The 14,898-nt window shown below is 36.5% G+C and overlaps 1 protein-coding gene across 1 annotated transcript in view; it reads left to right on the plus strand.

Annotated features, from left to right (window-relative positions):
* The first annotated feature begins 3,078 nt into the window (after positions 1–3,078).
* SPHKAP (SPHK1 interactor, AKAP domain containing) overlaps positions 3,079–14,898 on the plus strand; it is a 102,185-nt gene continuing 90,365 nt past the window's right edge. The window contains exon 1 of the mRNA XM_069474064.1: positions 3,079–3,231. Within this exon, the coding sequence (XP_069330165.1) occupies positions 3,079–3,231 (153 nt within the window). The remainder of the gene's footprint in view (positions 3,232–14,898) is intronic.

Here is a 14,898-nt window from a genome sequence, read left to right on the forward strand (position 1 = left end):
CACCTTTATCTAACTCCTCATTGAAACACATTTAACAGTTTCAGCATGAAACCAGTCTGAAAGGATGTGCTTAATAAATATTGTCAACACTTGTCAAAATCAAAGGAAAATGTCCCAGGGAAGAACTTGCAGCCTTACCCATTAGGAGCAAGTTATAAAGCTGTACTGTATCTTGACAGCAGTTCTTTTAATATCAATTTGAGCTCATTTTAATAAATGCATGAGTCTCATGTCACTGCCATCTCTCCCTCATCCTGTAGCAGCAAATATTCTGCTTCTCTAGAGACCAAACACAGCATCTTTGTGAATACCCTGAAAATTCCATCTCTATCTCAAAGGCATGGGAAGAGATTGAGCCATATTGCAAAGTCACCTGCTGGAAATTCATACCCATATCACATGATTTGAAAGATAAGCCTACCTACTTTTTTTGGATAATAGACATGATTAAAGGGATGATTATAACACATCATATATAATGTTTTTCTAGAATGAAAAGATGCATTTACTTTGAATATTGGTTACGTGAAATTGTATCACACTTCTTAATTAATGCATTGATTTTTGCCTAACCATGTGTCTCTATTTCCTCATTTAATTCTCACAACATAAGCAAATACATATATGTATATATACAGGGTTAAATTTATTTGATAATGCTCTATAGACTTAGCATTAGACCAAATGGAGTGAGCCTTGCAGGGAAACAACAAAACCTTTAAATTCTCTTCTGCACCTCCACTTCCAGCTAGGATCTCATATAATCTTAAAGGTAGAAGGACATTCATTACCAAATATCTGTGGGTAGACATGTCATTTTTTCCTTCTACTAAATGAGTCGAACAGTTCTTCAATTTTTGGGTGTGTAAAGAGTACTGTAGCAGGTTGTCTAGCTAAAGCCATATAAAATGTTCCTTATAGGTAAATAAGTAATTTTCAAGGCTGATCTTTTTCTTTTCTCTATTTTCACATTATCCCAGTTTTGGACCTAACTAGCTCTGCCCAAGTTAAATGTGATTCCCCTCTAGAGCAATCAGAGACAGGTGAAGTACTATTTCTACTGTTTTATATCAGGAGGGAGCAGCCTTCCTACCTACTCATCCTGCCTACTTCCCACATGTGGGATCACTAACCCTGTGAAATATGTGGGAGATGTCCTAACACTGGACATGAGACTCCTGATGGCCCAGATGGAAGTGGCCCCCTAGCTGACCAGAGCTGCCTGGGGGACCCTACAGCACACAGGGCCTTGGCTGGCTCCTCCTAGAAAGAATTATGTATGTGATCTCCTCAACTCACAGGCCACGTTATTATAGGCCAAAGTTAGCTTGGTCTATGGTCTTATCTTCCACACGTAAGCTATTTGGGACCTAAGAACAGTAGCTGTTTGGCCTTTGGGTAAAAGTCAAATTGTACTGTGGCCAGGAAAGCACTCAGAGGAATGGTTTGAGGGAAATGGCAGCTTAAAAAGTTACAGGCTTCACATAGTGGGAAACCTATAAAAATAGGGACTAGAAACTCAGGCCCTCTGTGATATTTTGCAAGCGACTTCCAGAGCTATGAGGGAACCACAGACTTTACTCCAAACATGTCACTTATAAATGAAGAGACTGAGATGCAGAAAGGCAGGGTGGCATAGTAGGTAGGGACTGGTAGCCAGGAAATGGAGCCGATATCCCTCTCTTGCTTTCTTCCTCTTTTCCTTCCTTCTTCCTTTCTCTCTTTCCCTGCATCACCCCTGCTCTCTCTCCTTTCTCCTTTCCTTCTTTATTTCTTCTCTCTTTCACTTTTTTTCCCCAGTTAAGCAAAGGTAACACAGGTGTTATCCTTTCATTTACATTAGGTTTGATCTAGTCCTCAAGGTAACAATTACTCCGAAAATAATATATGAGAATTTAAAACAGAACAGATTTTACATGCATTATTCTGTGCAAATTTCACCTGAATCTACTGTTACGTAGTTCCATCAGTAGTCATTTATTAAAATGTCATTTATAATAATTAATAATGGAAATGCCAACAGACTACATTAATGTACTATTTGACTTACGGCAAATTGCAATGCAATAAAAATTAACCAATTCAGAGCTTGAAACATGAGAGTTATATGTTAGAAATACCTTGTTTATTTAAGTGATCTTTTATTTGGCACTTCTTTTAGGAGAAAAAAAATCTATATATTGCATTGAAAATTATATACAAAACTATTAGATCAGAGTCCGAAAATATATGTTAATGAAGTGCATATTCTTTGTGGTCAATAACAAAAATGAAACATGCAGACTTGTTATATCAATACATTTTTAAATTCTAAATTATCATATTTCCAAAAAAGAAATATTTAGAAATGCTTAAAAGACACGGAGGGCTTTTTAGATTTAAATGAGGTCAATTTTAAATTTCCAATCATATCATAAAATTCAGGTTTGATAATAATTTCAATTTTATCACCTCATAAAGATGTAGAAATAATTTTAAATATTTTAAAAATATTTATAGAGCCCTGTACGTAGTCAAGCCCACCAAGATTTGACACAGATGGGGGTGGGTATAAGTCTAGAATTTTGGAGACAGACAAGTTAATGGACTGTCTTCAGTCACAGAGGTGGTAAAGGGATGACCTGCACTTTCTAAAATGCACATTATTTTTCATGGTACAATCCTGCCTCCTGAATAAAATTATGTTTTACCCTCATTTTAAAAAATACAATAAGTATTTTATTATGTGTTGGTATTGGCAGAATTGAATTAACATGGCAATTGAGAAGACTTTATTTGAGTATTAAAACTGCTTGCTTAAGAAGATGCTAACACTGCATCTTTGCAAGTGTTAGCAAGTTGCAACACAGTTGCAAGTCAGACAAATGCAACTGTGTCTATCAAGGCACTGCGGAATGCATTGGGTTGCAGTTTTAAATTCACAAGACGATTGTCTGTAGTTGTTCCACCAATTCCAAAGGTGTATCCAACAAAGAAATGCAAATTTCAGCTGAGGGATTTGTAGTGTTTAATGCAATCTGAAAAGATGGTTTTTGATAAGCCACGTAGTGATTCATTCATTCATTTCTAAATATAGAGATGACTCACTGGAATGTGTTCTCTTTTGTGTTTTGGGGCACAAATAGCACCTTGGAGTCACCACTGATGCATGAAGTTTCAGAACCGCAGCAGGGCAGTGGCAACGGCAGCTCCGGAAGCAGCCTGGGTGGCTCGATCACCGCATGTAAGAAGGTAGGGTTGCCTTACACCATAGTTTCCTCTCCAGTTGAACTTGAGCACTAGTTTAGTTTGACCTTTCAAGGACTTTTTTCTAAAGTAGAAACAACAATAAAAACAACAGAATGGTCCACATTTTGCTTTCCCGAATAAACCCTGATGACACTAAAAACGCAATTCATGGAAATGATTGGAAAACTCAAGCAGTTCAGAAAGGTACAACTTGAAATTATAAGCCTCCATTGCCGTACCATTTCAACCCGAACTCCTCTCCAGTGTGTCTTCCCAAACTTAGCCGTAGATAACAGCTTCTCGGATCTCCTTCTTGAAAAAATCTTCACAGGTTTTGAATGACTCAAATTATTATATTAAGCTCCTACGTCTGTATCTAAGAAAATTTTATGGCTGTTCTGCTTTTGATATTTTCCTAAAGCAAAGGGTATGCTTGGCTTATTTTATTAGGAGAAAGACAATTGTATTTCCTAAAATTTAGACTTGAGAGCTGATAAACAATCTTACTTTAAGATACTTGCAGACAGTCGTCATCTAAACAACATAAAATCAGCTAATCTAATGACCTCATTTTCCCTGCCAATCCAACTAAAACCCAGAGACTTAAAGCAAAATACCCAAGATCTTAATTCCCACCTAATGCTTCTGGCACTATTTGATACTGAATTCCAGAGAAGAATGTGTTTCTTCTCATCCAACTGTAGAAGAAATCACATTGTTTTTCATTTATTGCAAAAAAATTAATAAAAAATATTAGAGATGTAAATTAAGACAAATTGTTACCAAGCATATTGTGTATGTGTATGTATTATGTATATGTATATAATATTCATTATATACATGCATGTGTATACATAAACTTAATATATATTAATTTGTTGATTCTATACATAGTTAAGCAACCTATTTATTCTCTGCTTATGTAACTTCTGTATAACTTCCTAATTTTTGAGTATTAAAGAAATTAACAAATATATGCACTAGAAAACATATTTATTACAGAAAAGTAACATTAAACCTAATTTTATGAAAGTATTAGCATATATTCATTCATAATCAAATATAAAAATAAGCCTAATTAAGGGTTCTCAGCATCTGTTATATGATCTATTGTTCTTTTGCCTCTTATAAAATTCCTATAGGGGAGTCAATGCTATAAATTCCAGTTTTTAATGCAGGAAACTGAGGATCTATAATTCAAAATGATTTTGAGTTATTTATAAAAGAGCTAAAACTGCAGGTCTCTGAGCCTTAGGTATATTCTGTTCAACCCTCTAACTCAAAATTATAAAGTCTTCACCAGGTACTGTGCATTTCACAAGGCTAAATGATTTTTCATTTATTCTAATTTAAAAAATAAGTATATTTTTATTGATTAGAATTTTAGTGGTATTTAAGAACAGAATTGAAGCCAGGCTGCCTGAATTTGACACCTAGTTCCACCATTACTTATCATGTAATCTTAAGCAAATGACTTTACTTTTTCATGTCTCAATTTCTTCATGTTAAAAATGAAGATAATATTATTCTACAGGATTGAAGCAAGTATTGAATAAATTAATAGATGTAAAATGTTTAGAACAGTACCTGGTATATTATAAGCAATGAAAATAAAGATTTTTTTATTACTAATATCATTCTACAGCATAACAATATTATCATTAAGTAGATAGTTCCAGAAAAATAATTCAATATTTATTAAATCGAGAGTTAAGGATTTATGATCTGTTTTCTCAGCTAAAGTTATTTCCCTGGAAAAGAAGTGGTTATATTTATTTCTTTTATGAAAAATAATTATGTCTGGAAGCTACTGAACTGAAAGAGCTGTTTGGGGCTGGATGTCCACTCAAAAAATTAAAACTGAAACTTTTTTCTTGAATAACTTCAATTCTGAATAACTTCATTGGCATACATATATATATATATATATATTTGTGTGTGTAGATATGTACATGTATGTGTATGTATATAAACAAACATATATATTAGTAAGACTTTAAAGTTTTAAATATGATCCCACTCATTCCACAATTATATTTCTAGAGTAGCTGTTACTAAGTTCAATCATATGAAATTGCCCTTTTTTACTGATCAAAAATGATCAAATATAGGCAATTTCATATGGTTCAACCTAAACACTTTCAAAACTCTGTTAGATCTTGGGGAGAGATATAAAGATAGATCACAAGTGACTCCCACCCTTACACAGTATGGTTTGGGAAATAATAATGGTTTCTCTAGTAAAAAGTCAAACAGTGATTATGAGTCAAAATAGTATGTAAGATAACTACAGACATACCGTGTTTCAGTGCACTTTGCTTCATTGCACTTTACAGATCCTGCATTTTTTACAAATGAAAGTTTGAGGCAAGCCTGAGTCCAGCAAGTCTATCGGTACCATTTTTCCAACAGAACGTGCTCATTCAGTGTCTCTGTGCTACATTTTAGTAATTCTCTCAATATTTCAAACTTTTTCACTATTATTATATTTGTTATGGTGATCTGCAATCAATGAACTTTGATGTTACTATTGGAATTATTTGGGGCCATCACAAACCATGCCCATATAAGATGGTGAACTTAATCAATAAATGTCGTGTGTGTTCTGACTGCTCCACTTACTGGCCAGTTCCCCAGCTCTCTCCCTCTTTGAGAGCCTCCTTATTCCATAAGACATAACAATAATAAAATTAGGCCAATAAATAACCCTACACAGGCCTACAAGTATTAAGTGAAAGGAAAAATCACACATCTCTCACTTTAAATGAAAAGCTCAGAATGATTAAGCTTAGTGAGGAAGGCATGACAAAAGCCAACACAGGACAAATCTAGGCCTCTAGCACTGAGCAGTTAGTCAGATTGTGAATGTGGAGAAAAAGTTCTTGAAAGAAACTAAAAGTGCTGCTCCAAACAGCAAACAAATGATGAGAAAGTGAGACAGACTTATTGTTGACATGGAGAAAGTTTCAGTGGTCTGGATAGAAGATCAAACCAGTGACATTACCTTAAGCAAAAATCTAATTTGTAGAAAGGCCCTAACTCTCCTCAATTCTATGAAGGTTGAGAGAGGTGAGGAAGCTGCAGGAAAAAAAAATGTTTAAAGCTAGAAGATGTTGACTCATGAGGTTGAAGGAAAGAGGCTGTCTCCATAACATAAAAATTTAAGGTGAACCAGCAAGTGCTGATGGAGAAGCTGCAGCAAGTTATCCAGAAGAATCTAGCTAAGGATGTCAATGAAGGTGTCTACACTAAACAACAGATTTTTAATGTAGACAAAACAGACTTCTACTGGAAGGAGATGCCATCTAGGATTTTCAGAGGTAGAGAGGAGAAATCAATGCCTGGCCTCAAAACCTCAAAGGACAGGATGAATCTTTTGTTAAGAGCTAATTCAGCTGCTGACTTTTGGTGGAAGCCAATGCTCATTTACCATTCAAAAAAATCCTAGGACCCTTAAGAATCATACTAAATTTATTCTGTCTATGCTCTATAAATGGAACCAAAAGCCTACATTACAGCATATCTGTTTACAGCATGGTTTACTGAACATTTAAGCCCACTCTTGAGATCTACTGCTCAGAAAAATAGATTTCTTTCAAAATATCATTGCTCATTGACAATGCGTTGGGTTACCCAGGAGCTCTGATGTAGATGTGCAAGGAGATTAATGCTTTCATGCCTGCTAACACAGTATCAGTATGCAGCCCATGCATTAAGGGATAATTTCAACTTCCAAATCTTATTACTTAATAAATATGTTTTGTAATGCTATAGCTGCCATAAATAGTGTGATTCCTCTGATGGATCTGGGTGAAGTAAATTGGAAAACTTCTGGAAAAGATTCACCGTTGTAGATGCCATGAAGAACATTCATGATTCATGTAAGGAAGTCAAAATATCAACATTAACAGAACTTTGGAAGAAGTTGGTTCCAACCCTCATGGATGACTTTGAGGGGTTCAAAACTTCAGTGGAGGAAGTAACTGCAGATGTGGTGGAAACAGCAAGACAACTAGAATTAGAACTGGAGCCTGAAGGTGTGACTGAGTTGCTGCAGTCTCAGAATGAAACTTAAATGGATGAGCATCTATTGTTTCCTATGGATGAACAAAGGAAGTGTTTTTTTTTTTTTTTGATGGAATCTACTCATGGTAAAAATGTTGTCAATATTGTTGAAACAACAACAAAGAATTTAGAATATTACATCAACTTAGTTGACATATTGGCAGCAGGGTCTGAGAAGATTGACTCCAACTTTGAAAAAAGTTCTGCTATAGGTAAAATGCTATCAAACAACATCGCATGCTACAATTTTTCATATAAGGAAGATCAATTAATGTGGCAAACATTTTTGTTGTTTCATTTTAAGAAATGACTATAGTCCTCTAGTCTTCAGCAACCACCACCCTGATCAGTCAGCAGCCATAAAATTCAAGGCAAGACCCTCCACAGCAAAAAGATCAGGACTCCATGAAGGCTCAGATGATCATTAGCATTTTTAGCAATAAAGTATTTTTAATTAAGGTATGCACATTATTATTTTAGACATAGTGTTATTGAACACTTAATAGACTACAACATAGTGTAAACATAATTTTTATATGCATTGGGAAACCAAAAATTTTGTGTGACTTGTGTTATTGTGATATTTGCTGTATTGTGCTGGTCTGGAACTGAAACCACTATATTTTGGAGGTATATCTGCATAAACTGGGTGAAAATGAGTATTTTGGGCTTTAAAAACTAAGAGCCAAGAGAGACCTTGGACCAGCAATACACAGCAATAAATTCAGTAGGGAAGTAGATCTTAATTTACATTCTGAAGGATGATCCAGATTTGAATATGTAAAGAAAATATTCAACCAAATTTAGGAAGGGCTGGTTGCAAGTTAATGCAGAAGGAACTGACAACTTTCTGTATAGGTAATATGTTTTTAAATATTCATAGCACATTTCTTTCATTTCAAATATTCTCTCAAGTTTACATAATAATTGCATTTAAAAGACTATTTAGTTGCTGAGTGTGCTACATGTCACACACTATGTGGGCAGTAATGGTTTGCCCTCCCTTCAAAAGAGTAGCACACTAATGTTTTCTTCTTCTTCGTATCCAGAACCAAGGTCCTCAATAAAAAGACACTGAATGTTTTGAAAAGTAGGAAACTGTGGGGGAAAAGACACTGAATCTTGAATTATTTCATATGTTTATTAATTATTTTATTATTAAATAATACTGCAAGCTAATTTCAATGATTATTGATCAATTTTCTTCAATACTGTTAATCACAGGTAATGGGACTAGGAGGGAGAGGATCTGTATGCTCATAAATGCACATATAATGTACGTTCTGTACAAAAGAGGCAAAAAGAGCAAGGACAGTTATATCTTGGAAGCAGCAAGGCTGTCCCGATGAATCACCACTCTTCAGTCAATCAACCTTCACTGATAGTAACATGGGTATTTGAAATCTATTGACAATTCCCCAAACTCATTTCACGGAATAGCTTCATCTTTTCCCCATCAACTCGTTTTATTAGAACTGACATATTGCTAAATTAACCAGTGGAAGAGATAAAACAAGGGTCCAGAAGGTAATGCCTTACTTGGATAATCAATCTCTGAAAAAAAGGTAAATTGACTGAATTTCTTTCATGCGTTTCACAGTGAATCTCTAGGGGTTCTGAGAATCCTCCCCAAACACAACTGCTTCAGTTCCTCTTTGTCGTTGGGAAAACATGGTCACTGGAAGCCATGGCTGTGAAAAAGCCATATTATCAGGAAGACATCAGTGCACTTAGCTGAAAGAGGAGCTCCTCAGTATGTTTCTGGTAGTGAGAGACTGCCTTTCCCCAGAGCTCAGCTGACCATACCACACAGTGGCAGTTTGCACACATTGTCCTGGTTTTTGTTAATAGACACCTTTTTGCTCTCAAAACTTTTGGTACGCAGAATAAGTTACATGGTCATCCTAGCTCCAGCTTCAGAATTATCCTTTCTCTCCCTTCTCCCTGTCTTTTAAGAGCTAGGAAAGTTATCAGGTAAATTCACACTGAGGTATTTGTGATTGCATAGCTTAACATAGCGGTGACAAATAAAACCTGTTTGCTACTACTGCTATTACCCTTTGCCTTGACTGACACTGATAACTGAGACTATTGAACCTGGACATGACCTCAGAGTTCTACTTATTATAAGCTCCAAGTGAACACTATTAATTCAACCAAGTTGGAAAGTCAGCTAACCACTATGTCACCCTAATTTAATGAGCCCTGAGACCCAGGGGCAGTTTTAATGTATGCAATGTGATTCTCCAAAATAATACATTTTAAATGATTAAATTATAAGATATTACATGAAAAAAATGGGAAAAAATTGCTGATGCGGAAGGGACCCTAGAGTTCTCCCCTGATATCCTTTGAACTGTATCTCACACAGACATGGCCTGATGGCCCCTTCTCATACAACCACTCCTTCCTGTAAGACAAATACAACCATCGTTAAACAGAATCATAGGGGTTTTCTACGAACTAAGCTAATAAATGTTATCCTTTTATATTTGCTAACCACTAAGTGAAAGGTCTTGATGGTCTCTTTATAATAAATCAAAAACTGTTCATCTCTAGGGAGGCAGTGGGATGTGTATCAAACCTGGATTTGAAATCCAAAAACCTGAATAAGATCCCAGGAGTCTCTTCTTACTGTGTGATCTTACACCAGTGATATAACCTCTCTGACTCATTCCTTAGAGTCGGTGTGGTTTCCATACTAAAAGGTTTGTGTAAGCCCTTGGCACATAGTTGATGTTCCATCAATATTAGTTGATTCCAAATAATCTTTAAATAAGGGGAAAATTTATTTAAATAGAATTTAAAAACTGATGTTAACATAGCATGCAATGTGCCCTCATTATGTTGAATACCTCTTAGATTTTCCTCTGCTTTGAAAGCATTATATTCAATGTTATTTTTCCACAACAGCCGGACAATTTCAGTCCATGCTTTACTTCACAGACTGAAGATGTGATATCTGGGATAAAGTGGAAACAAGCCTCTTAATAAGATTCATGTGAGGAGCAAAATGAACACCTGAAATATCCTTCTCTTTTTATGTTGTGTTAATTAAATCCGCCTTAAACTTGGACTTATCAAAGGCAGCAGACCGAAAACACTTCAGGTTCCCAGAGGCAGAGTCTGATCTTAATATGACATCTGAACAGCTTTTTGAAGTTTCAAGAGCATTCTTGGCCATGACTGGCCCCCTTTCAACTGACTTAAATTTGCTGTCAACAGTGGCACAGACGTACCTGAAGAATGACGGAAGGAAGATCCCTTGATGTTTCACCTTATTGTGTAAAATACACTTTTATCTAAGCCCATATCTTTTTGATGACAGGTAATTAACAAAAGCAATTTAATTAACATGTGCAGGCACAGCCATACAAATTGGAAGGCTTTTTCACAATCTGGTCCATATCTCTAAAGACATTTTTATTAGTCATAATTGTGTTGCTCTTGGACAAGAGCCCCAATAATAGTTCCAAGAAGCTAAGAAGCAATTTCACTGCATTTAAAAGTTAGATATTCACATGATGGAAAATAGGTATAATATTCCTTATTTGTAGTGGCGGTTTCCTTCAAGGAAGGAAGAACTTTAAAAATAAATAAAGTAAATTAAAACAAAATCAGTGTGATTGAGCTGTATCTACCTTTCTGTAGAAGGAAGACACGAGGATTTCTCCCCCGAAGTATAAACCACTCTCAGCTCTACAAACACTCTCTTCTGATCACGCTGCCTGTTAATGGTTTCAGGCCAGCTTCTGATAGCAGAGAATGGCTGAGCCAACGTTGTCAAATAAGCTAGATGTCCTGTTTTATCACCATTCTGCAACAGTAATCAGAAGCATTGAAGGAACAGGGGTATTTTAAAGAAAAGAAATAGACAATTATCTAACTAAAAGTGATATTTAAAGAAAGCTAATCTGGTAGTTCTAAAAAGAATTCCTTAGAGCAGAGGGACACTGGAATCTGGGATGCCAGGAGGGGCGCACTTGGTGGAGACAGGGAGGGCGGGGAGAGAGGTAGAGCAGGGATAGGGGCAGTAGGAGAAGAGGAGAAGGAACCTGGTGGGACACATTTGGGAGTCAAGATCAGTAGGACTCTGTGACCCTGAGGGTTAAACAGAAGAATGAACTCTGACTACTTAGACTAAGATATTCATGAGCGGTGGTACTACCCCAACCGCTGGGAAGGGGGACTGGGAGGCAGAGAGGAGGAGAAGCCATGAGTCTGGATGCAGCCTAGTTGCATCTAAAGAGCCAGCCACAAAATTCCCTCTGGGGACAATTTCACTCACTGTCTAAGGAAACTTGTGTATGCGCTGAGCCGCATGGACATCTAGGAGGCTTCAGGGTTGCACTGAGGACAGAACACAAATAATGACGGCTTCTGGCAGAGACCCACTTTCTCTGCCTTCAGCAAAAGCAGGTCTAGAAGCTGAATGTCTTCTTCTGACGTTAAGGCAGCCGGGTCCACACAGAAACAGAGAGGTGGGCTGCGTGTGCTACATGGAGAGTTCATTCTTTGCAAAATATCAGCGTGGTGATCCTATGTGGGAAATTTTGTTTAAAACTCTCAATTATGGCTTATTTTGCACTTTGAATATGATTTAGCTTGTTATTCCAAATGTCAGCATTTTGAGGACTTCTGGACTTTGCCCCACTTCTCTTTGCCTCCAACACTTTTGCTATATGGTGTTTAAGATTCCAATGTTCGTTGTGTTCTATTTTCCGCAGCTCAGTTCCTTGAATGTCCTTTTTGCTATGTGTGAAGAACTCCTGGAAGGATCTTGCGTCTCTCATGCCTTTTCTTTTCTTTCTTTCTTTTTTTTTTTCTTAACCAAAAAGTAGGACTCTAAAACCTAAAATAGCTTGGCACATTTTGTGGAATTGAGAGTAATACTGCACTGCTGGAACTAAGCAAATGATCTGTTTTGCTGAATTCTTATTGTAATTACCCCAAACTTTCTTTAAATTATGTATTAAATATTTCTATTCAGGAATGGAAGGGGTCTCAAATTTTAAAAATATCTAATCTGGCATTCAAAATTCTCCTTTCTATCTTCGGATATTTAATGAAAGACTAGCCAACCCTGCTTCCTATCACTAGCCTTGGGGCCTCCTCTCTTTGCTTGCAGTTCCTGATCTAAGAAACCCTCTCAGCTCAGTAGTCTGGTGTAGACACCATGTTCCCCACCAGCCCTAAGAGTATCCGTCTTTCCTGTATCCTGCCAGGCTCATCCCTCAGCAAATTATGTGTTCATCTGCATACATCTTAAAAGGTAGTTGTTTCCAGTAGCTTTTCCCCCCAAAGAGAAGAGTCTGAGAAAAGAAAATTGTCACTTTTTTTTTAATTGCCAAAGACCAGAGGCATACACCAATGCTCGTGATACATGGCTATTGAATCCACGGTCCTTTTGTCCAGTGGCAAATTCTGCACTGCCTGCATTTCACATGCCAACACAAAATAATCCAAAATCAATAGTAGGCTTTGATGCACTCAATATAATTTTCTGCATGTGTGTTTCTTCTTGTATTTTGCTTCTTCTCACATTAAAATTACATTCCCTTCACTGATCTTGTAACCATGACAGCATTATACTGACTCTAAATAGCAATTAAACAGCAATTAATCAGCCGTCTTCTATTTATATGTCTAACTTGATTCTGTTTAAACCATTGCTGGTCATTCATAAATTATACTATATTTACATTTCCTGAGTATTTTTGTCACTCTTGCATTTTTCACTTAAGACTCAAACTCAGTTATCATACTCATGTGGAAAAAGCTCTGATAAGCTTTCAAAGAATTTTTCAGCCAGCTGACATCTGTGTGATAGGACAGAAGTAGATAAGTGTGGCTTGATACTTCTTTACCAATCTCAATCTTTCCCCAAGCTCTGAATTGTCCTTTGTGCTTATTATATCCTTGTGACCACATTGAGATACAGTGTAGCTTCCAGGGTACAAGCAACTAAGAGGCACAAAGAATACAGTGAGATATCTGAGCTTGTACTGAAGCCGTGTAGTTCATTTCTTAGGATGCACTTTGGCCCAGTTAACATAAAAAGTCTCTAAATTACGTATATGAAGACATTTATTTCAAAGAAAGGAGCCCTTTTGTTCATGAAACATCTCCATTTTATACTCAGTTGCATCCTTGTGTGACATTTGTCAGTGATGAATACTCCATAAATCAGTGCAGTCCATATTTATTTACTAGAAGTAAGCTTAGTCAGACCAAGTATATATTGCAAAAATCACTCCAGAGGTAAGGATTGTCCTGCCAGAAAAGTACAATTAGTTTATGTGGAGGCTAGTTATTAGTATGTTCATCATCACCTGTGACAATGTCACCTTCTTCTTTAGCTAGAGGTATTCTCTCCCACTCCCTCTGTAGGAAAGGGGAGAATGAATTTTGGGGCCATCACTGTTTCCTTCCCAACACTTCCAACCAGCTATGCCTGTGATCTGGTGAATTCTCCTTGATCATGGAGAATTGTTTTGTTCCAATGGCTAAAAGACTCTGTTATTTTCCAATACATTTCTAATAATCAGTTATAAGATTTCCAAATTTTAGTAGGTGTCAATAGCATAATATAAAAATGCTTTCTATTGAAACAGAATTACAGAATAATAATGAAACATAATTCTTCATACTTTGAAAACTGTTTCTCCTTCATGTCAAAGGAGGCTAATACAAGAGAACTCAGGCAGTCAGCCAGCAAAATCATCATTAAAAGGAATATTTTTATCTTAACATTTAATTAAACCTTCTGAGAAATGGAGACTAAAACACTGGGGGTTTGATGCCAATTTTTTTCTTCCACACAATAATTTTATTTCCAGTTTATGTCATTGTTTCTCTCTCAGTATTTCAGTGTGTTTTAAATAGGCATTACACAGTTTCCCTATGAAACAATGGGAAAGTATTTATATCCCAGAGTTGAAAATAAAAGACTACAGAATTCTTAGAAAGTTTGCTATGCCATAGGTTAAATCAACATGAAGTTAGTGTGCAACATTACACAAAATCTTAGGACTTCTAGTCCTGCATGAGTATGTGTGGGGTGTGTGTGCGTGTGTGTATGTGTGTGTATACATGATGCTAAATTTTAAGCTATTTTAAAATGTTTAAGTCAGCAATTAAACATTAATTAAGCTAGTGACGAAACTTTCCAAACTTAAAAAAAAATTGTAGAATCAGAGTGCTTCGAGACATTAAGGAATATCTGGCCCAGGTCAGCAATTGATTTCTTTTCATTGAAAGATAAAAGTTTCTTGAGTTCGGGAGGGGCAGAGACAAGATGGCTGACCAGAGACGTCAGCTGCCAGATCATTGCAGGAAGAAGGAAAAGTTTTAGATAAAAAAGAAAACAATCAAACAAATCGGGTGTAATTCTCAGGGAAAAGTGCCAGAACCTACCAGAGATTCCATGGGAAGAAGTTGTGGAGCAGAACAAGAGGGAGCAAGATATCGGCAGAGATCAACCCCCAAGAGGCTTGGAGTCCAGCGAAAAGGGCTGGTGGGGTGGTTTGTTTCTCCCTCCTTCCCATCTCTGGCAGTCAGCAGGCTCTGGAGCTGCTGGGGAGCCTTTCTACTCTCAAGAGCCCA

The sequence above is a fragment of the Eulemur rufifrons genome, chromosome 1, assembly GCF_041146395.1.
Source record: "Eulemur rufifrons isolate Redbay chromosome 1, OSU_ERuf_1, whole genome shotgun sequence".
Classification (NCBI taxonomy): domain Eukaryota; kingdom Metazoa; phylum Chordata; class Mammalia; order Primates; family Lemuridae; genus Eulemur; species Eulemur rufifrons.